Below are 25,000 nucleotides of genomic sequence, written 5' to 3'. Positions count from 1 at the left end.
TACACACACACGTATACACATGTATACACACACGTATACACACACACGTATACACACACGTATACACTCACACATGCACACACACGTATACACACACACGTATACACGCACACATACACATGTATACACACACATACACACACGTATACATACACACACACGTATACAGGCACACATACACACGTATACACACACACATACACACACACACGTATACATGCACACATACATACACACACATGTATACACACACGTATACACACACACATACACACATGTATACACACGTATACACACATACACATACATATATACACGTTTACACACACATGTATACACACACATACACACGTATACAAACACACACACCACACACACGCATACACACAGGTATAATTAGAGTGTATCACTGAAATGAGGGTGGTTTTAAATTGTGAGAGCATTAAATCAATAATAACTCATTGTATAAGTAGCATCTCAGGTTTACTATGTGTTCTGTCTGTCTCTCTGTTTCTCTCTCTCCCTCCCTCTCCCTCACTCTCTCTCTGTAGGCATATATACTGAGTTGTGCAGAGAGTTTGTTTTCAGACTCAAAGCCTCCTGATTGTCTTCGCTGGCTCTTCACTCCATTGGCCAGACAGTTTTTCCTGAGCTGTGATTGGTCAGTGAAGGCTGAGAATTGTGAAGGAGTGTTTTCATCTGAAAGAGAACAAGGTACAACCCCCAACACACACACACACCCTGCAGGAGGAAATGTGGAGTGTAGTTTTAGTTTAACAGAACTCTGTGTGTGTGTGTGTGTGTGTGTGTGTGTGTGTGTGTAGTGGACCCTGTTGCACAGCTGCATCGGCGTTTCTGTGAGAAGCTTCTAGAGAGAGCTGTACACACACTGATTCAGCCCCACAGTGACACTGAGAGTGTGAAACACAAAGATGACAGCGGGTACATGTCTAATCTTATTTTTTTATTTGTTTGTTTGTTTGTTTGTTTGTTTGTTTATTTATTTAATGTCAAATCTTTTATTTTAAACTTTATCAGTTTCCCTTAAGCATTAAATTAGCTTTGTACACACTACATCTCTCTCTCTCTCTCTCTCTCTCTATCTCTCTCTCTCTCTCTCACTCTGTGTCTCTCTCTCTCTCTCTGTCTCTCTCTGTCTCTCTCTCTCTCTCTCTCTCTCTCACTCTGTGTCTCTCTCTGTCTCTCTCTCTCTCTGTCTCTCTCTCTCTCTCTCTCTCTCTGTCTCTCTCTCTCTCACTCTGTGTCTCTCTCTCTCTATCTATCTCTCTCTCTCTCTCTCTCTCTCTCTCTCTCTCTCTCTCTCTCTCTCTCTCTCTCTCTCTCTTTCTGTGTGTTACTGTAGAGAGTTCAGTGGAGTGATGGAGTTTCTGCAGCTGTTGAACAGCTGTACTGATGACTCCTCCTCCCCAACTTCACCTTTCCCAGCACTAGCCAATCAGAGCTCAGCTTCAGGTAACATCTTTATTCTTCTCTCAGAGTCTCTGTGTCTTACTCTCTAGTGTGTTAGAGTAACACAATACAGTGATGCCTCGAGATACGAGTGCTTTGACATACAAATTCTTGAGATACGAGCATCCGAGCCGCCGCCTCCGAAACAAAGATCCCCAACAACCACGTGTGCTCTGTTTCCCCACCTCAGCTTCCCGCGTCTCACTCGGTTAAAGCCGCCTTTCCACTGCACACGACAAATGACGGCCGATAAACAGGAAGTCATTCATTTCCTATGGAGAGTCACAAAGGCGCTGCGTGAGGTGACGACTGTCTGAGGATATGTAATTTCCGGATCCGTTTTAAGCGTTGGATCCGTTAAAAATGTGAACTTGTGCGACTACACCGCATCTGATATGCCGACTGGACGGGTTTTTATTAAAACGACCGGCAGATGTTAGTGAGGAAAGAGTGACAAAAAAGGCAAAAACAAGTGAAGCCGGAACCCGTGTTCACTGTACCAGTTTACGTCATAAATCTCCACATATTTTTCTCTCTCTCTCCCTTTCTCTAATTATTTAATTATTTATTTATTCATTTATTATTTTCCTTTCCTATTTTTAACTCTATGCATGATTAATGGTTCTGTTATACGGGGGTTTATTCTATTTACTAGTTGCTGCTCTCCGCGCTCTAAATGAAGTTTAGTTAAGTTCCATTTAAGTGTAAAGTAGCATTAAGAGTGCGAGTAAGTGAACGAAAGTGAAAGTGTAATTCCTCCTAACTCCTCCGCCTGTTTACTCCTCCGCCTGTTTACTCCTCCTCCTGTTTACTCCTCCTCCTGTTTACTCCTCCTCCTGTTTACTCCTCCCTCAACCTCCGTACGCATCTTGCGTAAAGTAAAACCAGTTTATTTTTTTAGCATTCTCTTTTATTACTGTATGTTTTTATTTGTCAATATTTGTCATACATTTATAAATACAGGTACTGTACATTTATATATACAGGTACTGTACATTTATAAATACAGGTACTGTACATTTATAAATACAGGTACTGTACATTTATAAATACAGGTACTGTACCTCTTTATGAAGAGAAATATAGCAAGGTCCGTGACGTCGCCCGGTATGGCGCAACCGGGGCCCCACCCTGGAGCCAGGCCCGGGGTTGGGGCTCGCATGCGAGCGCCTGGTGGCCGGGTCTTACCCCATGGGGCCCGGCCGGGCTCAGCCCGAAGGAGCGACGTGGGGCCGATCTCCTGTGGGCCCACCACCTGCAGGAGAAACCATAAGGGGCTGGTGCAATGTGGATTGGGTGGCAGTCGAAGGCGGGAGCCTCGGCGACCCAATCCCCGGACACGGAATCTCGCTCTAGGGACATGGAATGTCACCCCGCTGGGAGGGAAGGAGCCTGAACTGGTGCGGGAGGTTGAGAGATACCGACTAGATATAGTTGGGCTTGCCTCCACGCACGGCTTGGGCTCTGGAACCCAACTCCTCGAGAGAGGCTGGGCTCTCTACTACTCTGGAGTTGCCCGCGGTGAGAGGCGGCGGGCTGGTGTGGGCTTGCTCATAGCCCCCCAGCTCAGCAGCCATGTGTTGGAGTTCACCCCGGTGAACGAGAGGGTCGTTTCCCTGCGCCTTCGGGTCGGGGAGAGGTCTCTCACTGTTATTTGTGCTTACGGGCCAAATGGCAGTGTAGAGTACCCGACCTTCTTGGCGTCTCTGGGAGGGGTGCTGGAAAGTGCTCCGACCGGGGACTCCGTCGTTCTACTGGGGGACTTCAACGCTCATGTGGGCAGCGACAGTGACACCTGGAGGGGCGTGATTGGGAGGAACGGCCCCCCCGACCCGAACCCGAGTGGTGTTCTGTTATTGGACTTCTGTGCTAGTCACAGTTTGTCCATAAAAAACACCATGTTCAAGCATAAGGGTGTCCATCAGTACACATGGCATCAGGACACCCTAGGTCGGAGGTCGATGATCAACTTTGTGGTTGTTTCATCTGACCTCCGGCTGTATGTCTTGGACACTTGGGTAAAGAGAGGGGCGGAGCTGTCAACTGATCACCACCTGGTGGTGAGTTGGATCCGATGGCCGGGGAGGAAGTTGGACAGACTTGGCAGACCCAAACTTACTGTGAGGGTCCGCTGGGAACGTTTGGCAGAGTCTCCGGTCAGAGAGATCTTCAACTCCTACCTCCGGCAGAGCTTCAACCAGATCCCGAGGGAGGTTGGAGACATTGAGTCTGAGTGGACCATGTTCTCCACCTCCATTGTCGACGCGGCCGCGCGGAGCTGTGGCCGTAAGTTCTCCGGTGCCTGTCGTGGCAGCAATCCCCGAACCCGGTGGTGGACACCGGATGTAAGGGATGCCGTCAAGCTGAAGAAGGAGTCCTATCGAGCCTGGTTGGCTCGGGGGACTCTGGAGGCAGCTGATAGGTACCGGAGGGCCAAGCGAGCTTCAGCCTGGGTGGTTGCAGAGGCAAAAACTCGGGTCTGGGAGGAGTTCGGTGAGGCCATGGAGAAGGACTGTCGGTTGGCCTCGAAGAAATTCTGGCAAACCGTCCGGCGCCTCAGGAGGGGGAAGCAGTGGGAATCTGCTGACTTTGACTTTGACTGGTTTGCAGCAGAGTGTGAAGCGGCGGGGATGAGAATCAGCACCTCCAAGTCCGAGGCAATGGTTCTCAGCCGGAAATGGGTGGCTTGTCCCCTTCAGGTTGGTGGAAAGCTCCTGCCTCAAGTGGAGGAGTTTAAGTATCTTGGGGTCTTGTTCACGAGTGAGGGAAGGATGGAGCGGGAGATCGACAGGCGGATCGGTGTATCTTCTGCAGTGATGCGGTCGATATACCGGTCTGTTGTGGTAAAGAAAGAGCTGAGCCGCAAGGCGAAGCTCTCTATTTACCAGTCAATCTACGTTCCTACCCTCACCTATGGTCATGAGCTTTGGGTCATGACCGAAAGGACAAGATCCCGAATACAGGCGGCCGAAATGAGTTTCCTCCGCAGGGTGGCTGGGTGCTCCCTTAGAGATAGGGTGAGGAGCTCGGTCACTCGGGAGGAGCTCAGAGTAGAGCCGCTGCTTCTCCACATCGAGAGGAGTCAGCTGAGGTGGCTCGGGCATCTGTTCCGGATGCCTCCTGGACGCCTCCCGAGGGAGGTGTTCCGGGCATGTCCAACCGGGAGGAGGCCCCGGGGAAGACCTAGGACACGCCGGAGGGACTATGTCTCTCGGCTGGCCTGGGAACGCCTCGGTATTCCCCCGGCGAGCTGGGGGAAGTGTCTGGGGAGAGGGAAGTCTGGGTGTCCTTGCTTAGACTGCTGCCCCCGCGACCCGGCCCCGGATAAGTGGTAGAAGATGGATGGATGGATGGATGGATGGTACTGTACATTTATATATACAGGTACTGTACATTTATAAATACAGGTACTGTACATGTATAAATACAGGTACTGTACATTAATAAATACAGGCACTGTACATTAATAAATACAGGTACTGTACATTAATAAATACAGGCACTGTACATTAATAAATACGGGTACTGTACATTTATAAATACGGGTACTGTACATTTATAAATACGGGTACTGTACATTTATATATACAGGTACTGTACATGTATATTTATATATACAGGTACTGTACATGTATAAATACAGGTACTGTACATGTATAAATACAGGTACTGTACATGTATAAATACAGGTACTGTACATGTATAAATACAGGTACTGTACATTTATAAATACAGGTACTGTACATTTATAAATACAGGTACTGTACATTAATAAATACAGGCACTGTACATTAATAAATACGGGTACTGTACATGTATAAATACAGGTACTGTACATGTATAAATACAGGTACTGTACATGTATAAATACAGGTACTGTACATGTATAAATACAGGTACTGTACATTTATAAATACAGGTACTGTACATTTATATATACAGGTACTGTACATTTATAAATACAGGTACTGTACATTTATAAATACAGGTACTGTACATTTATATATACAGGTACTGTACATGTATAAATACAGGTACTGTACATTTATAAATACAGGTACTGTACATGTATAAATACAGGTACTGTACATGTATAAATACAGGCACTGTACATGTATATTTATATATACAGGTACTGTACATGTATAAATACAGTACTGTACATGTATAAATACAGGTACTGTACATTTATATATACAGGTACTGTACATGTATAAATACAGGTACTGTACATGTATAAATACAGGTACTGTACATGTATAAATACAGGTACTGTACATGTATAAATACAGGTACTGTACATTTATATATACAGGTACTGTACATTAATAAATACAGGTACTGTACATGTATAAATACAGGTACTGTACATTTATATATACAGGTACTGTACATTTATATATACAGGTACTGTACATTAATAAATACAGGCACTGTACATTAATAAATACGGGTACTGTACATTTATATATACAGGTACTGTACATTAATAAATACAGGTACTGTACATGTATAAATACAGGTACTGTACATTTATATATACAGGTACTGTACATTAATAAATACAGGTACTGTACATGTATATTTATATATACAGGTACTGTACATGTATAAATACAGGTACTGTACATTTATATATACAGGTACTGTACATTAATAAATACAGGTACTGTACATGTATATTTATATATACAGGTACTGTACATTTATATATACAGGTACTGTACATTAATAAATACAGGTACTGTACATGTATAAATACAGGTACTGTACATGTATATATACAGGTACTGTACATGTATAAATACAGGTACTGTACATTTTTCATATTCAAAACACAAAAACTGGAGTGGAATTTTGCGAGCTGGAACGGATTAATGGGATTTCAATTCATTTAAACGGGGAAAATGAGATACGACCAATTTGAGATACGAGCAAAGTCACGGAACGAATTAAACTCATATCTCGAGGCATCACTGTACACCTGATAACCAACTCTGTATTTGCTTAGCTAGCTGTATCCTCTTATTTCATAGTACACACCAGATTACTTGGTATACAACCATATAGTGTAGTAATGTGCAGTTTGAGGTGGGTCACTGTGACAGTGACACTGTGTGTGTGTGTGTGTGTGTGTGTGTGTGTGTGTGTGTGTATACATGTCCTCAGTGTCAGACCCTGTGTGTCGCTGGTGGGCATTGGTCCTGAAGGCTGCTGTTCATTGGCTGCAGCGTGATGATGTATCTGTGAGGTCACTACTGGCGGAAGCAGAGCGAATGCCAAGAGCACTGCACTCTCTGGAGTGAGTACCGTGTGTGTGTGTGTGTGTGTGTGTGTGTGAGAGAGAGAGAGAGAGAGAGAGAGAGAGAGAGAGAGAGACTGGAGATGAGTGTGTTGTGCATTTCTGTTATAATTCTGTGTGTGTGTGTGTGTGTTAGTCACCCGTTGCCGAAGGCCGTGTTGGTGCTCTGTAAAGCGATGCAGATGAGTGTGTGTCCTCAGAAAGGAGAAGGAACACTGGGCTGCCTCACACACTGCAACAGAGCCAGTGCTTACCTGCACAACAGCATCACACACACACCCACACACACCTGGCTGCACAAGGTACATCTACACACACACATATATACACACACACACTATCACTTTCTCTCACTCACACACACACACACACACACACACACACACACACACACACACACACACATATATACACACACACACACACATATATATACACACACACACACACACACACTATCACTTTCTCTCTCACACACACACTTACTTCACTGCACAGCCTTATTTTGCTGGTTTTATCTCCAGGGGGCAGAGCTTTTGGTGTGTGACCTCCTGCTGACCCTAAGGACCAGCCTCTGGCAACGTGGGGGTGGAGCTAATGGAGAACCAAGCCCCGCCCCTTCTCCTCAGTTGGCTGGATTTCAGAGGGACCTAAGCTCTCTGCGTAAACTGGGACAGGGTTACACACAGGTTCAGCACAAGGTCAGGAGCCTAACTGTGACCTGTGACACACACACACACACACACACACAACCTTACACACAATCTTACACACTGTGTGATCTGTAACATGAGTTGTGTTTGGTGTGTGTGTGTATAACCGTGACCTGTGACACACACAACCTTACACACTGTGTGATCTGTAACATGAGTTGTGTTTGGTGTGTGTGTGTGTGTGTATAACCGTGACCTATGACACACACACAACCTTACACACTGTGTGATCTGTAACATGAGTTGTGTTTGGTGTGTTTTCTCTGTCCAGGTGTTTCTACATGAGACCACAGTGAGGTTAATGGCAGGTGCAAGTCCCACTCGCACACACCAGTTATTGGAGCACAGTCTGCGCCGACGAACACACAGCTATAAAGGTACACACACATACATACACACACACACACCTCCACTGGTACACATACAGCTAAACACATCTGCTACAGCACACACACACACCTGCACAGTTATATGTACAATCCTACATAAACACACCTGAACTCTACATTTACTGCATGTGACACACTCTTATACAGAGCGACGTACAGAAGGGTTTTTAAGTCTCTGTCGTTGACTATATTAACTCTAGTTAGTTGTTGTGTTTTTTAAATACACACATACAACAAAGAAAGTGCTAGTTGTAGTGTTTCATGAAGAAGTCGAAAAATGGCCGAATCCTTCTAATGTTGTAGAGAAGAAACCGACATGAGCGAGTCACATTAGCAATATGAGAGGAAAAGGACAGTTGTGTCCATGGTTACCCCAAGGTTGTGAGCTGTGGCTGAAGGGGAGATCAGATCGTTATGTAGGGATATAGCAAGATCATGACCTGGGGATGAATCACCTGATGATCAGCAGTTCAGTTTTGCTAGGATTGAGCTTTAACTGATGAGCAGTCATCCATGATGATATTTCTGCCAGACATGCTGAGATCCGATCAGAAGCTGTGGTATCTGAGGGTGGGAAAGAGAAGATAAGTTGTGTATCATCAGCATTGCAGTGGTAAGAGAACCTGTGTGGAGAAATAACTTCACCAAGAGAGTGAGTATACAGGGAGAAAAGAAGAGGACCAAGTACTGAGCCTTGTGGGACACCAGTGGAGAGTCTGTGTGGAGCAGATGTCACTCCCCTCCATGTTACCTGATATGAGCGTCCTTCCAGGTAGGAAGCGAACCATTCCCAAGCTGATCCACAAATCCCAAGACTCCTGAGGGTGGACAAGAGAGTCTTATGGTTGACCGTATCAAACACTGCTGAAAGGTCAAGGAGGATAAGGACGGATGAGAGATTGGCTGATCTAGCAGCATGTAGTTTCTCAGAGACATCTAAAAGGGCTGTCTCTGTGGAATGAGCTGCTTTAAAGTCAGACTGTTGGGATCTTGGAGGTTGTTCTGTGAGAGATAGACAGACAGATGATTATAGACAATGTGTTCAAGAATTTTAGAAAGAAATGAGAGAAGTGACACCGGTCTGTAGTTACTGATGTCTGATGGATCCAGAGCAGGTTTCTTTAGGATGGGAATAACCCTTGCTCTCTTGAAGGTAGTTGGTACCTGACCAGATGTTATGGATCTATTGATGATAGTGGTAATGAAGGGCAGAAGGTCTTGTGAGATGGTCTGGAGCATAGTGGAAGAGAGTGGATCCAATGGGAAGGTGGTAGGATTGCAGGACTGGATGAGCTGTAAAATCTCTTCTGCTGCTACAGTTGAGAAATGTGACAACGAAGGAAAATTCTACATACACTACAAAAATGTGCTGACTTTTTAATCGTGTGTGTGTGTGTGTGTGTGTTTCTGCAGATGGAGTGAGTGTTCCAGGTGAACGCGAGCGTGCTCATGCCATCATGCTGGTGTGTCGTCACCTGCCCCTGTCCCTGCACCGCTCACACCTGCTGGCTCATGCTAAACACACACTGCAGAGAGTGGGAGACATACACACACTGCACGCTATCGCTGCCTCATAAACACACACACACACACACACACACAGAGCTGTATATAAGCTGTACATATTATTGTAGAGAGCTTACATAAGGGTTAGTTAGATGGGGTCTGGGGTGAGAGGGGCAGTTTCCTCACAGTAAGTCAGACAGATAGGTGAGTGTGTGTACAGGTGACAGAGTCTTTATTATCATTATTTTATATGTATATTTTAATTCATTGTATTCCTTTCACTGTTCTCTCTCTCTCTCCCTCTCTCTCTCTCTCTATCTGTCTCTATCTCTCTCTCTCTCTCTCTCTCTCTCTCTCTCTCTCTCTCTCCCTCTCACTCTCTCTCTCTCTCTGTCTCTCTCTCTCTCTCTCTCTCTCTCTCTCTCTCTCTCTCTCTCTCTCTCTCTCTCTCTCTCTCTCTCCCTCTCTCTCTCTCTCTCTCCCTCTTTGTATGTTTTTTTTGCTAATTGTACCATGTTCCTTTTGTCTATTAAAGCTGTGGGGTGTATTTGTGTAACCTAACCTCTGGTCCTCGTGTCTCTCTGTGTATTTGTGTGTATTCAGATTTTCCTCTTCAGCATTTTCTTGTCATATGATTAATGTTTTTTGTGAAAGAAGAAAAACGTGTGGATTAAAGCTCTTTGTATGAGTCGAGGAATCAGACGACACCCAGAGCTTTAGCTTTGTTATGAGTTTAAACTGTGACCTGCTTCTGTTTGTAGAGTTTGTAAGTGTGATGATATAAAACAACGAGGACAAACCAAAATGTCCCTTTGGGATTGTTTACTGAAAATGTTTGCTGGACTAAAGTTCATCTAGAACAAAGCACATGGGACTGCGCTGAGGGATAAAGAGCCGAGACGAGGCTTTCGGATACAAAGTTCGTATTTGGAGAAATGAGACGTCCTGCTCGTAACAATACACAGAATAACTCTGGTTCACTGGTTACAGACTTAAGACACCATGAGCCGAAATCACTGGGGTTTTTGTTTAATACACACATATAACAAACGGGAGAAAGTGTTAGTTAAAGTGTTTCATGAAGAAGTAGGTCTTCAAACATCGTTAGAACATATCCAGTGACTCAGCTGTCTGGACCTCTAGGGAAAGTTTATTCCACCACCTCAGTACAGAACAGAGAAGAGTCTTATAGTAAACTTACCTCTTACCCTGAGAGATGGTGGGACCAGTGGAGCAGTGCTGGTTCCATTGGTGATCATGGTGAAGGGCAGAAGGTCATGTGAGATGGTCTGGAGCGCAGTGGAAGGGAGTGGATCCAATGGGCAGCTGGTATGATTGTAAGACTGAATGAGCAATGGAGTAGGAGAATCCTGACTGTGGGATGTAGGTGCAGTCGGGGCAGAAGTGAAGGTCCTGCAGATTCCCTCAATCTTCTTGTAGTAAAAAGAAGCTAATCTTCACTAATCCACTGATGTTACTCTCTCAGACAGAACCACAGGCCACATCTGGCCCGGGGGTCTGACTCAGGACAGCGAGCTGTAGGAGATACTGAAGTGTGTGTGAATGAGTGTGAGAATAAAGAGATGAACTGTACAGTAGATAATCCACAGGAACATAATGAACAGTAAGAGCTGAAGCAGCACCGCATGGCAGAAAGACTCTTACTACCAGTTTAATCTTGAATCTGTTTATATCTCTAAATTATCTGAAAAGTAGAATCAGCATCACGTTTTGTGTTCTGACATCACTGACATCACTGAGCTCAGATTTACACAAATGATCCAAAACACAAAGTTGTTGAGAAGAGATCCTCCTCCCCTCAGGTACACACTCAGGGAAGTGACTGATCCTGATGACTGGATGAAATGATCCATCACCTCCACCCTCAGTGAAGTTGTGCCTCACCAGAACACCACTTTACCCAAAGGGCCCACACACGTGCTGACAGTGCAGGGGACGTCCAGCAGTACAGACAGACACCGTATTCTGGAGCTTACTGAGTGACAAAAGCTGAAACAAGAACAACTGCAGCTGCTTCCTCTTGCAGGTGGAACACAAGTTGATCAGCCTGTAATTAAAATTTATATTTACATATTATGAACTATGTATATGCACAACACCGCCCCCTGGTGGGTAAATAGAGACATGACCGTACAGGAGGCGCTGCACTTCTTAGCAATGATTAAAAATGTTTTTGTGTAAAAATCACCAAATCCATCACATTTATGACGATAAAAACAAAGTGTTTACTTCGAACAATATAACAATAGTTTAGGCGAAACGTCCTACATCTTATTCTGACATCAAGCTGAAGAGAATAAAACGTTTGTACATTAAGTGAATAACATATTTAATATTATAATATAAAACATTAAACTTTATCGGTGTAATAGTTTTTAGTTCCGCTGGTAGGAACGGAGTTTATCAGCACTGTGAGCAACACGGACCGTGTTTATTGATGCACACAGGACCGGATGTGCACAATAGACACGTGAAGATGGGGAAACAGAAGAAACACGTGCAGTTTAAAGACGGATCTAAACGTAAACCTGGATTTAAAAACAGACAGAATAAATGTGTCGTCATGTTCGATGATAAAGACAGACAGTAAGTGAACACGGTCACTAATGTGCTAATGAGTTAGTGCACTTCTCCGTGTAAACATACTGTACACATAGTGTGTGTAGTGTATAGTGTATGTAGTGTGTATAGTGTGTATAGTGTATAGTGTATGTAGTGTGTATAGTGTGTATAGTGTATAGTGTATGTAGTGTGTATAGTGTATGTAGTGTGTATAGTGTATGTAGTGTGTATAGTGTATGTAGTGTGTATAGTGTATGTAGTGTGTATAGTGTGTATAGTGTATAGTGTATGTAGTGTGTATAGTGTATGTAGTGTGTATAGTGTATGTAGTGTGTATAGTGTATGTAGTGTGTATAGTGTATGTAGTGTGTATAGTGTATGTAGTGTGTATAGTGTGTGTAGTGTGTAGTGTGTATAGTGTGTGTAGTGTGTAGTGTGTATAGTGTGTATAGTGTATGTAGTGTGTATAGTGTATTTAGTGTGTAGTGTGTAGTGTTTGTAGTGTGTATAGTGTATGTAGTGTGTATAGTGTATGTAGTGTGTATAGTGTATGTAGTGTGTATAGTGTATGTAGTGTGTAGTGTTTGTAGTGTGTATAGTGTATGTAGTGTGTAGTGTTTGTAGTGTGTATAGTGTATGTAGTGTGTATAGTGTATGTAGTGTGTAGTGTTTGTAGTGTGTGTAGTGTGTAGTGTTTGTAGTGTGTGTAGTGTTTGTAGTGTGTGTAGTGTTTGTAGTGTGTGTAGTGTTTGTAGTGTGTAGTGTTTGTAGTGTGTAGTGTTTGTAGTGTGTATAGTGTATGTAGTGTTTGTAGTGTGTATAGTGTATGTTGTTTGTAGTGTGTATAGTGTTTGTAGTGTGTATAGTGTATGTAGTGTGTATAGTGTGTGTAGTGTTTGTAGTGTGTATAGTGTATGTAGTGTGTATAGTGTATGTAGTGTGTTTAGTGTATGTAGTGTGTAGTGTTTGTAGTGTGTATAGTGTTTGTAGTGTGTATAGTGTATGTAGTGTGTATAGTGTATGTAGTGTTTGTAGTGTGTATAGTGTATGTAGTGTGTAGTGTTTGTAGTGTGTATAGTGTTTGTAGTGTGTATGTAGTGTGTGTAGTGTTTGTAGTGTGTATAGTGTATGTAGTGTGTATAGTGTATGTAGTGTGTATAGTGTATGTAGTGTGTATAGTGTGTGTAGTGTTTGTAGTGTGTATAGTGTATGTAGTGTGTATAGTGTTTGTAGTGTGTATAGTGTTTGTAGTGTGTATAGTGTATGTAGTGTGTATAGTGTATGTAGTGTGTATAGTGTATGTAGTGTGTATAGTGTATGTAGTGTGTATAGTGTATGTAGTGTGTATAGTGTTTGTAGTGTGTATAGTGTTTGTAGTGTGTATAGTGTTTGTAGTGTGTATAGTGTTTGTAGTGTGTATAGTGTATGTAGTGTTTGTAGTGTGTGTAGTGTTTGTAGTGTGTATAGTGTTTGTAGTGTGTATAGTGTATGTAGTGTGTATAGTGTGTGTAGTGTGTGTAGTGTGTATTGTGTAGTGTTTGTAGTGTTTGTAGTGTGTATAGTGTATGTAGTGTGTATAGTGTATGTAGTGTGTATAGTGTATGTAGTGTGTATAGTGTATGTAGTATGTAGTGTTTGTAGTGTGTATAGTGTTTGTAGTGTTTGTAGTGTGTATAGTGTATATAGTGTGTATATAGTGTGTATAGTGTATGTAGTGTGTATAGTGTATGTAGTGTGTATAGTGTATGTAGTGTGTATAGTGTATGTAGTGTGTATAGTGTATGTAGTGTGTGTATAGTGTTTGTAGTGTGTAGTGTTTGTAGTGTGTATAGTGTATATAGTGTGTATATAGTGTGTATAGTGTATATAGTGTATGTAGTGTGTAGTGTTTGTAGTGTGTATAGTGTATGTAGTGTGTATAGTGTGTGTAGTGTTTGTAGTGTGTAGTGTTTGTAGTGTGTAGTGTATGTAGTGTGTATAGTGTATGTAGTGTGTAGTGTGTAGTGTTTGTAGTGTGTATAGTGTATGTAGTGTGTAGTGTTTGTAGTGTGTATAGTGTATGTAGTGTGTATAGTGTATGTAGTGTGTATAGTGTTTGTAGTGTGTAGTGTTTGTAGTGTGTAGTGTTTGTAGTGTATATAGTGTGTATGTAGTGTGTATAGTGTTTGTAGTGTGTAGTGTTTGTAGTGTGTATAGTGTGCATAGTGTGTATAGAGTATATAGTGTATAGTGTCCATAGTGTATAGTGTGTATACTGTGTATAGTGTCCATAGTGAGTATAGTGTACATAGTGAGTATAGTGTACATAGTGTCCATGGTGTGTATAGTGTCCATGGTGTGTGTAGTGTATATAGTGTATATAGTGTACATAGTGTGTATACTGTGTATAGTGTACATAGTGTGTATAGTGTAGTGTACATAGTGAGTATAGTGTCCATGGTGTGTATAGTGTCCATGGTGTGTATAGTGTCCATGGTGTCCATGGTGTGTATAGTGTCCATAGTGTGTATACTGTGTATAGTGTCCATAGTGTACATAGTGATTATAGTGTACATAGTGAGTATAGTGTACATAGTGTCCATAGTGTGTATAGTGTATATAGTGTCCATAGTGTATAGTGTGTATACTGTGTATAGTGTCCATAGTGTACATAGTGAGTATAGTGTACATAGTGTCCATGGTGTGTGTAGTGTCCATGGTGTGTATAGTGTACATAGTGAGTATAGTGTACATAGTGTGTATAGTGTCCATGGTGTGTATAGTGTCCACGGTGTGTATAGTGTAGTGTACATAGTGAGTATAGTGTACATAGTGAGTATAGTGTACATAGTGAGTATAGTGTGTATAGTGTCCATGGTGTGTGTAGTGTATATAGTGTATATAGTGTACATAGTGTGTATACTGTGTATAGTGTACATAGTGTGTATAGTGTAGTGTACATAGTGAGTATAGTGTCCATGGTGTGTATAGTGTCCATGGTGTGTATAGTGTCCATGGTGTCCATAGTGTGTATACTGTGTATAGTGTCCATAGTGTACATAGTGATTATAGTGTACATAGTGAGTATAGTGTACATAGTGTCCATAGTGTGTATAGTGTATATAGTGTCCATAGTGTATAGTGTGTATACTGTGTATAGTGTCCATAGTGTACATAGTGAGTATAGTGTACATAGTGTCCATGGTGTGTGTAGTGTCCATGGTGTGTATATTGTACATAGTGAGTATAGTGTACATAGTGTGTATAGTGTCCATGGTGTGTATAGTGTCCATGGTGTGTATAGTGTAGTGTACATAGTGAGTATAGTGTACATAGTGAGTATAGTGTACATAGTGAGTATAGTGTGTATAGTGTCCATGGTGTGTATAGTGTGTATACTGTGTATAGTGTCCATAGTGTACATAGTGAGTATAGTGTACATAGTGTCCATGGTGTGCGTAGTGTCCATGGTGTGTATAGTGTCCATGGTGTGTGTAGTGTCCATGGTGTGTGTAGTGTCCATGGTGTGTGTAGTGTCCATGGTGTGTGTGTAGTGTCCATGGTGTGTGTATAGTGTCCATGGTGTGTGTATAGTGTCCATGGTGTGTGTATAGTGTCCATGGTGTGTGTATAGTGTCCATGGTGTGTGTATAGTGTCCATGGTGTGTGTAGTGTATGTAGTGTGTATAGTGTACATAGTGTGTATACTGTGTATAGTGTAGTGTACATAGTGAGTATAGTGTACATAGTGAGTATTCTGTGTATAGTGTACATAGTTTGTATAGTGTAGTGTACATAGTGTGTATACTGTGTATAGTGTAGTGTACATAGTGAGTATTCTGTGTATAGTGTACATAGTTTGTATAGTGTAGTGTACATAGTGAGTATAGTGTGTATAGTGTACATAGTGTGTATAGTGTATATAGTGTTCATCATATCATATGTCCCTTAAGGTAGAAGGATGAGAGGGTTGGAAATGAAATGCCTCCTACACCCTTTGTATGTGCAACAAGAGCTGAACAATGTTCTGTCAGGTCTACATCCTACACACAGGTCTACAGTAACTGTGTGTGTGTGTGTGTGTGTGTGTGTGTGTGTGTCAGTGAGTTCCTCACTGGTTTCCACAAGAGGAAGGTGGAGAGGCGTAAAGCAGCAGTGGAGGAGATAAAGAATAAACTGAGAGAGGAGCAGAAACGAGTGAGAGAGGAGGTGAGAGAGAGAAAGTGTGTGTGTGTGTGTGTGTGTGTGTGTGTGTGTGAGAGAGAGAGAGAGACAGCAGTGTTAACATGTGTTGGTTGTGTTTTAGAGACATAAAGAATACCTGAAGATGCTGAAGGAGAGGAGGGAGGCACTAGGTAATGTGTGTGTGTGTGTGTGTGTGTGTGTATTGTGTGTGTTGTGTGTTGTGAGTTTGATCCCAGGTCCACCAGGCTGCCACTGTTGGGCCCCTGAGCAAGGCCCTTAACCCTCAACTGCTCAGTTTTATTAAATGAGATAATGTAAGTCGCTCTGGATAAGAGAGTCTGCTAAACGAGGTGTTGCGAGTGCGTGTTGCGAGTGCGTGTTGCGAGTGCGTGTTGCGAGTGCGTGTTTCGTGTATTTAATTTTATGTGATTTGAAGATTTTCTGTTAAACTCTTTGATGTTGATGTTTGTAGAAGCTGCAGATGAACTTGATGATGTCATCACCTCCACGACAGAGTCCACGCAGTATGATCACCCCAACCACACCGTAACCGTGACAACCATCAGTGACCTCGACCTGTCTGGCGCTCGACTGCTGGAGTCTCTGACGGATCGTGTGAGGATTTAGATCAGTGCATTCTGGGTATTTTAAACCGCTGGGTTACATCATTGGGATGATGATGATGATGATGATGAAGGTGTTTTTCTGGTGTAGCAGGCTGCAGCAGTGAGTGGTGGTGATGAAGAGAGACGTGATGAAGAGGAGAAAGTTGAAGCATTACCCAGGAAAGCAGGAAATCCTCTGCTGTCCAAAAAGTAACCCCCAGTTTCCCTCCTTCTTTAATGTCACTTTTTTCATTCTCTTCATTTCTGTAGATGTTTTCTTTCTCTTTTTATTCCGTAACTTTTTTAACTCCTTTGCACCTTGTTGATGTTTCACTTTGTTCTTGTTCTGTCTAGGATCCAATCTCTCTCAGCGTCACTTCACTGCTTCACCAAACAGAAGAAGAAGAAGAGAAAAGGTAACCTGGACAGTCGGGGGCGGAGTCAGCAGGGGGACAGGAAGTCGTCGGTTGCCGTGGGCAACAAGCACCGTCTTGGCAAAACAACAAAGAAGCAGCGGCGCAAGAGAACAGGCAGGAAGGGGCGGAGCCAGGACTGAGATTATTTAACAAGGTCGACACAACGGAGCCGAAAACAACAACTAAATAAAAATAAAAACAATGAATTTGTTTACAGGAAGTTCTAAATATTACTGAAGAGTTTCCTCAATCCTGGAATCATCACGTCTCCTCAGGAGCGCCGTGTGGGCCTAGAACATGATCGCTCCTGATGTCTGGACCACTCTCACCTGCTGTTTAACTTCACTACAGATGTTTGTGATTTGGGACACAGCCGTGGGGTGTGGCCAGTTGTCATGGTAACTAGAGAAGCTTCATATGTAACAGTGGAAGCTGAAAGGAACCTGAACTGTTGTTGTTTTATACTGATGATGATGATGACATCATCTTAGTGCTGAACTTCACTATACTGATTTACTGTGTGTATGACGTTAAAACACTGCAGAATAACTTCACATGTTGATCTTAGACATAACGATGCCAGGAAGATGATGATGATGATGATGAAGAACGTCACACGTGTGGATGTGTGTCCTGTTCACTGCCACACATTTATATATCTTTTATACTGCATTGTTATTAAAAGTCGTCTTTACAGGCCACCGTTTTCTGCAGCTGTATTATTTAATCCACAGTAAATGATGAATGTATAAATGTGGATAAAGGCGTCTGCCAAAGGCCTTTAATGTAAACTTTAATAATAAGAATTAGTGTAATAAAAGTACACAATAAAATATCAGTTTAAGGTGGAATTATACTCACCATTTCTGAGCAGTACAGTCCTGTGTGTGTGTGTGTGTGTGTGTGTGTGTGTGTGTGTGTGTGTGTGTGTGTGTGTGTGTGTGTGTGTGTGTGTGTGGGGCAGCGTGCACCATCTGCTTGCCGGCTCATGTCACTTTCTGATATTTAATACTGACCTGGAGTTTACGATGGCGGCCATTTTGGCTCCTTACTGCCTACTGACTGGAGTTCAGAGTAAAGTGAAATCAGAGCCAAAATGTCTGTCACATGTAACCCAGTTACTTCTATTGTCATAGCAGCCAAAAGGACATGTGTGTGACAATGAGAAACTGGGGAAGAGACATGATGCTCTCCATCTCGCTCTCTCTCTCCCTCTCTCACTCTCACACACACACACACACACACACGCAGAGGGGACAGCAGCAGGTAAAGCCTGGATACAGCCTGGAAATTTTTTTGTTATTTTTAGATTAAATCTTATAATTTAGTGCTGTAGTGCAGAAATGTGTGTGTGTGTCTGTGTGTGTGTGTGTGAGTGAGTGAGTGAGTGAGACTGTTTTCACTGAGGGTTACATCACTGTCATTAACCTGATAAACCAATGAAAGAAATCATTAGATTATTATTATTGTTGTTTTTATTAATAGGAAAAAGTTATTAAATATTAAATAGTTTGTTTTAATTTATTGTGTATTTTTTACAAAATGATGAAATGCATATTGATTTAATGTGAATTTGACACTAACATTTGTAATATACTTAAAATATTGTAATTATAGTCAAGTTAAAAGTGCAGTAATGTCTGTGTGTGTGTGTGTATGTATATATATATATATGTGTGTGTGTGTGTGTGTGTATATATGTAAATATGTGTGTGTGTGCTTGTTTTCTCTTTCCTCAGTGTGTATACGTCAGTGTGTGGGTTTGTGTTTTCTCTTTCCTCAGTGTGTATACGTCAGTGTTTGTGTTGTGTGTGTGTGTTGTTCCTCAGTGTGTATATGTCTGTGTGTGCTTTCTCTTTCCTCAGTGTGTATACGTCAGTGTGTGTGTTGTTCCTCAGTGTGTATATGTCTGTGTGTGGGTTTGTGTTTTCTCTTTCCTCACTGTGTATACGTCAGTGTTTGTGTTGTGTGTGTGCATTTTGTTCTTCAGTGTGTATACGTCTGTGTGCTTTCTCTTTCCTCAGTGTGTGTGTGTGTGTGTGTGTGTGTGTGTGTGTGTTCTGCTCATTACCCATCATGCCCGTCACCGGTGATGAGCGTGTGTGTCCACAGTTCCAGCCCAACATCTTTGATTCGTCACGCTGCCATGAGTGCCTTCGTCTCAAACACCTGCACACACACACACCTACACACACACCTGAACAGGTGAATCTGATCAGTGAGAGCAGCAGCAGAGACGAGAAGGAGCCGAGCACCAAGGTGAGGGTAAACACACAACAGTGAGATCCATGAAAGCTCTCAGACCTAAATAAAGGGTTTATTTACTAAATCGTGTAAAAAGTGATCACTGCATCACCTGCTCTTGTGCCTCAGGTTCAGGTTCAGTTGCAGGTAAGGGGCAGATACTGTATTTACTACATGGAGTCCTTGAGGTATTTCCTGGAGGTTCGTCAGAGAAAGTCTCAGTCACAGACATCCAGAGTCACTTCAGCTGTGTGTTTCTGCACCAGGTCTCGAACAATTCAGAGGAGTTTCTCCTTCATACAGATTCCAGGAAGTAAACGGCCTCGACTGATCAAGGCTCCTCTAAACATTCATTCCAACATCCTCAAAGTCCTGTTAAACTACCTGTTGTTGTTTTATATATAATCTGATTTAAGAAGCTATGTCTCTGTTTATACTTTCTCATACTGAGCTCTCAGTTAAACACAACGTGGTCCAGTCAGTGTGGAGGAGATCTGCCTGTTTTCTCAGGATGATGCAGGATGATTCTGGATCTCACTGATAACAGATGACCAACACACCTCTTCTGTGGGGCTTTTCAGAAGCTTTTATCTATCCCATAAAAGCACAATGTGACACATGTTGTGTTGTTTTTTTGTCTAAAACTGGCATAAAGAAGTGCAGAGAGACTCCAAGCTTAAAGATTCTGAAGCTCGTAACCAGAAAAGTGTACCAACAATATCAGGCACGCTTTAACCCATGGACTAACTGTTTAAAAAAGCTTCATCATCACACAATGACTTGGCTGAGCTGCTCCTCAAGTGCTCCTGCCACTGCACAAGCAGAACATCCCTCCATCTCTGCTGGACCAAGGAGCAGTGGCACAACAAGGAGAAAAGGGATGTTCTCCATGTCCTCGTGTCCTTGTGCAGTTACCCAGCTGCTCATTTACTGTCACACACTGTAGACACACAAATCGATTACTTCCTTAGTTTCATTTGTAAAAACTTTGAGTTCAATATCAAAAAACTGTCATGACAATTAGAGTTAAAGAGAATAAAATAATTGCTTTCATGTTTTACAGTGTGGTAAAAGACCTGGTATGTTCTTAGGTCTTCATTTCAGCCAGGAAAGGATGAGATAGAGCAGGAACTCTGTACAGGGTGCGAAGATCATTCAGCTGCTGTTTCAGGGATCATAACTTATACAATACACATTTACAGCACGAGAAAGAATGACAAAGTGATAAAAAAAAAAGGAAGAGAGAAAATGAGAGACTAAAGAAGAGAAACAGAGAGAGGAAGAGGAAAAGAGAGGAGGTGTGATGCAGAAGGAACAGCAGAGAAATGAAATAATGATGAAGTGAAGCAGTACCTGGGTTGTGTTACAGAGGAGTAACACAAACCCACACACACACAAACCCACACACACATTGAGAGGAAATGAGTGTGTGTGCTAAAGCGCTCATATTATTAACCATCTTGGACACCTTTCCTTTTCATCATTTTTGATCTGTGTTTATTTTTATGCACATTGTGTGTAACATGTTTGTCTCAATAAGATTTTTGAAGTAGATTAACAACATATAACTTTATTCTGTAAAAACATTTTGGCTTTAGCTAATCTCAAGAGTTCAACAGTTTAGCCCCGCCCCTCAAATGTACCTGGCTAACGTAGGTCTTTTGTGATTGGCTGGTCCAGGAGGACTCTGATGATGTGTCGGTGGTGAGTGGAGGCTCTCTGTGTATCCTCAGTCCTGAGTGTGACCTTTATGTGTGTGACGGAGACGAAAGCCAGGACGAAAGCCAGGACGAAGACCAGGACGAAGACCAGCACACCTTTAACAGGTAAGATACTAATTTTACTGAACTGAATTTACTTACATCTTTATTTTCTCATTTATTTAATCAGTCAAATTGTCTAATAGGAAACCAGATGTGTTTGTTTGTTTGTTTGTTTTATTTAATGTATGTACTATTATATAGCACGTTATCTACCACTGCCTGCTCTATTGTATCATATCTATACAACCACCATCAGTAATAATGGTACGCTACACCACCCTCTCTCCAGTCAGTGTGAAGGTGACTCATCCTTCACTGGTTCTTTCACTCCAGAAGAAGAGGAAGACTTCTTCTCTTTTTCTCACAGCAGGATGACACGTTTAGATCCCTCATCACACCGGAACAATCCACGAACTTGGATGGAGGAGGCACGGAATCGAGACAGCTTTGCTCGCCGCTCCTCCGTCCCGCATGGTAAAGAACCATTGATAATACTTATTTCTGTAATGTATGTTTATTTTAATTTGAATTAAATGTGATTTTTTTACTGTTTGCAACCAATAAAACATGACAAACGAGAAAAGGATTCAATTATTATTAAGAAATTAGCTACAAACTGCCTATACATGGAGATGTGGGAGTGTCATTAAGTCCATATATGGTTATGGGGGGTGTCATTGAGTCTATATATGGATATGGGGGTGGAGTGTTCTTCAGTCCAAATTTAACTTGTAAGAATTTAAATTCATAAACATTCTTAATCTTAAGTGTTAGTGTTGGCAGGTCGGTAACACAGCTCAACAAATAAATGAATAATGATGAAGACACTAAGTCATTTTGTTGCATGTACCCAGCTCTGGTTACGTCCTGACACAGAGTAAGTGTTAATAACACACAATTAATTATTTCTTAAGGTGTTTCCTCAGTGTTGTATTACGGCATGTGCCACATTTACATGACAAACTCTGGGGTTTATCCTGTACATTAGTGTGTAACAGAATCAGGAGAGTGAAATGTTATGAAAGTATTCTGAAATAGTTCTGCTGTTAGCACTACTACCAAATAATAAGCATCCGATAAACACTTTGTAACTACATCTGTATGAATGATGTAGTATAGGTGGTTTCTATGGTAACTTGTTTCCATTGTACTATTATAGGTAAGCCAGAAAGTTTTGTTATGGATTCTTTTTTTAGCTTGATAATTAACACCCTTGATAAAGCTTATCTAGTGTATGTTGATCACTATTTTAATTCAATTCAATTCAAGTTTATTTGTATGGCGCTTTTTACAGTTGACATCGTCTCAAAGCAGCTAATATAATACAGAATTCCAGATTAATATTAGATATATTTAAATGTGTTTGTATTTATCCCCAATGAACAAGTCTGAGGTGACTCAGGTGACTGTGGGGAGGAAAAACTCCCTTAGATGGTAAAGGAAGAAACCTTGAGAGGAACCAGACTCAAAGGGGAACCTCATCCTCATCTGGGTGACACTGGGGGTGTGATTATAAATATACAGTCTGATAAATGTTGTAGTGATGTAAAAGATCACATGGAGTTCACATCTCCTCTTTAGTATCGCAGAGTCCAACTGGAGCTGGTCGATCTCTAGATGCCTAAACTTTCTAATTATTTTAGAAAATAATTTAATTATCTAGGTGTTTGTTTTAATAATTTTGTGAGGCTTCCTGTCTCTCTGTGACTGTGCATTTTAACCGTACATATTTTTTAAAGTTGAAAAAATTGAAATTTGAAAGTTAACATGAAAGTGTAAATATCTACTTCTCTCGTTGTCCCCAGGGAGTTCGAAAGTTGACAGAGATCGAGAAAGTGGATTTTTCTCTCTGGGTCGTGTAGCCGGTGCTCAGACATTAAGAGATAAAAGTCCTTCTCCTCATCGTCATGCTGAACGTGGACATCCTTTACCAAGCAGCCGAATGCCCGAGCCCAAAGCTGCCATTCCATTCCGAAATCCAGACCTTGGTGTTCCTTCACAGAGAAGAACCTCTGAAATCCAGAATCCAGATCTGGCACCAGTGCCAGTGAACTCCTCTCCAGAACCCATGGACCTCTCTATCGAAGTCGAGGCTCAGGCAGGTCCAAGATCTTTAAGTCCCACACCATTTAAGCAAGCTGAATCATTGGCTGCATCCCAAAAAAGAGGATTCCGCGCATCAAATTCATCTTTGAGTCAGTTTGGAAATTTATTTTCTTCCACAAAAGATTCACACTTTTCACACTCTTCATCTCCATCCCGAAGTTCCTCTCCTTTCAAACGGACCGAGTCTGTCTCCTCACTATCTTCTCGTGGGTATAAGATGGACAATGTTTCAGAGAGACAAGGCCATCAATCCAAAAGCCCCAATCGGAATTCATTTGGCCATCCAGATAAATCTGAAACCACTCGGAAAAACATCAAATCTTTTGCTAGCACTGTCGGTGCTGTCAGTAATCTCACTAAGTCCCAGTCAAGCCCATATGCTGACCTGAAAGCCGGTTTAAGAAAGACAGAGCACAATGGTCTGGGAACCAAAATCCAAAGTCCCTCCTTTGCAAAGCAGAACCATGATGCCAGTGGCCAATCATTTCTCCGGAAAACAGAAACAAAAAACTTTTCAAATAATCAGAAGAAAAGTGAAAGTCGAAACTCCTCACCACCCAGGAGTAGCGGCCAGTCAATTCTGCAGAAAGTGGTTGAAGGTTGGCGAAGTGCTTCACCTGTAAGAAAGGGCTATGGGACAGCCAGCCAACCAGAAAAGAGTCTCATTTCAAATAAGAGAAGTTATAACAGCACAAGTTCCTCTCCTTCTAAAAAGAGCTTTGAGGTTAGCAGCCTATCATTGCAAAAATCCGACACCAAAAGACACTCCTCCCCTGCAAGGCGGAGCAATGATGCACCTACTAAACAATCATTGTTGCACAAAATTGTATCAGACCGATCTTCTGGTAACCGAAGTCCCTCCCCATCAAAACGGAGTTATGACCCTCCTGGCCAATCACATTTCAGATCAGAGCACAGCAATTATTCTGGATCAAATCGATCTTCTGGTAACCGAAGTCCCTCCCCATCAAAACGGAGTTATGACCCTCCTGTCCAATCACATTTCAAATCAGAGCACAGCAATTATTCTGGATCAAATCGATCTTCTGGTAACCGAAGTCCCTCCCCATCAAAACGGAGTTATGACCCTCCTGTCCAATCACATTTCAAATCAGAGCACAGCAATTATTCTGGATCAAATCGATCTTCTGGTAACCGAAGTCCCTCCCCATCAAAACGGAGTTATGACCCTCCTGTCCAATCACATTTCAAATCAGAGCACAGCAATTATTCTGGATCAAATCGATCTTCTGGTAACCGAAGTCCCTCCCCATCAAAACGGAGTTATGACCCTCCTGTCCAATCACATTTCAAATCAGAGCACAGCAATTATTCTGGATCAAATCGATCTTCTGGTAACCGAAGTCCCTCCCCATCAAAACGGAGTTATGACCCTCCTGTCCAATCACATTTCAAATCAGAGCACAGCAATTATTCTGGATCAAATCGATCTTCTGGTAACCGAAGTCCCTCACCATCAAAACGGAGTTATGACCCTCCTGTCCAATCACATTTCAAATCAGAGCACAGCAATTATTCTGGATCAATTCGATCTTCTGGTAACCAAAGTCCCTCCCTATCAAAACGAGGTTATGAAACTACTGGCCAATCACTTTTCAGATCAGAGCGCAGTGAGCAGGGACGGACTATAATACACAAAACTGTCAGTGAACCCAGGTTTGAGTCTATGTCCCACATGGGGAAATCAACTAATAGCAGCACAGCAGGATCATGGCGAG

At 42.2% G+C, this 25,000-nt stretch overlaps 2 protein-coding genes across 4 annotated transcripts in view; both read left to right on the top strand.

Annotated features, from left to right (window-relative positions):
- The window catches only part of srebf2 (sterol regulatory element binding transcription factor 2), a 27,296-nt gene extending 17,355 nt beyond the window's left edge, over positions 1 to 9,941 (top strand). For both annotated transcript variants that reach the window (XM_060865190.1, XM_060865189.1), the window contains 8 exons: positions 552 to 714; positions 825 to 942; positions 1,364 to 1,473; positions 6,640 to 6,772; positions 6,909 to 7,074; positions 7,297 to 7,473; positions 7,757 to 7,862; positions 9,288 to 9,941. In XM_060865190.1, coding sequence (XP_060721173.1) covers positions 552 to 714; positions 825 to 942; positions 1,364 to 1,473; positions 6,640 to 6,772; positions 6,909 to 7,074; positions 7,297 to 7,473; positions 7,757 to 7,862; positions 9,288 to 9,451 — 1,137 coding nt within the window. In that variant the 3' untranslated portion in view covers positions 9,452 to 9,941. The remainder of the gene's footprint in view (positions 1 to 551; positions 715 to 824; positions 943 to 1,363; positions 1,474 to 6,639; positions 6,773 to 6,908; positions 7,075 to 7,296; positions 7,474 to 7,756; positions 7,863 to 9,287) is intronic.
- A 1,854-nt stretch (positions 9,942 to 11,795) lies between these two features.
- Positions 11,796 to 17,847, top strand: nol12 (nucleolar protein 12). Of its 2 annotated transcripts, none has more exons than XM_060865228.1 (6): positions 11,796 to 11,987; positions 16,046 to 16,151; positions 16,249 to 16,297; positions 16,600 to 16,742; positions 16,845 to 16,942; positions 17,087 to 17,847. In XM_060865228.1, exons 1-6 carry the CDS (start codon positions 11,839 to 11,841, stop codon positions 17,286 to 17,288), a joined length of 747 nt encoding a protein of 248 aa, XP_060721211.1. In that variant the 5' UTR covers positions 11,796 to 11,838; the 3' UTR covers positions 17,289 to 17,847. The 2 variants fall into 2 exon arrangements, with proteins under 2 accessions (XP_060721211.1, XP_060721210.1); XM_060865227.1 differs by having other exon boundaries at positions 11,797 to 11,987; positions 16,842 to 16,942.
- Positions 17,848 to 25,000: the final 7,153 nt, after the last annotated feature.

Source organism: Tachysurus vachellii, chromosome 3 (genome assembly GCF_030014155.1).
Source record: "Tachysurus vachellii isolate PV-2020 chromosome 3, HZAU_Pvac_v1, whole genome shotgun sequence".
NCBI lineage: Eukaryota > Metazoa > Chordata > Actinopteri > Siluriformes > Bagridae > Tachysurus > Tachysurus vachellii.
Note: the sequence above shows the minus strand (reverse complement) of the source record. Positions and strands in the feature narration are given on the sequence as shown.

Excerpts from the sequence above, each read along its gene's own strand:
- nol12 (XM_060865227.1), top strand. The coding sequence starts at position 11,839 with ATGCACACAGGACCGGATGTGCACAATAGACACGTGAAGATGGGGAAA. Across the intron at positions 16,298-16,599 it reads GGAGAGGAGGGAGGCACTAG|AAGCTGCAGATGAACTTGAT; the intron begins GTAATGTGTGTG and ends TGATGTTTGTAG. Across the intron at positions 16,943-17,086 it reads AATCCTCTGCTGTCCAAAAA|GATCCAATCTCTCTCAGCGT; the intron begins GTAACCCCCAGT and ends TGTTCTGTCTAG.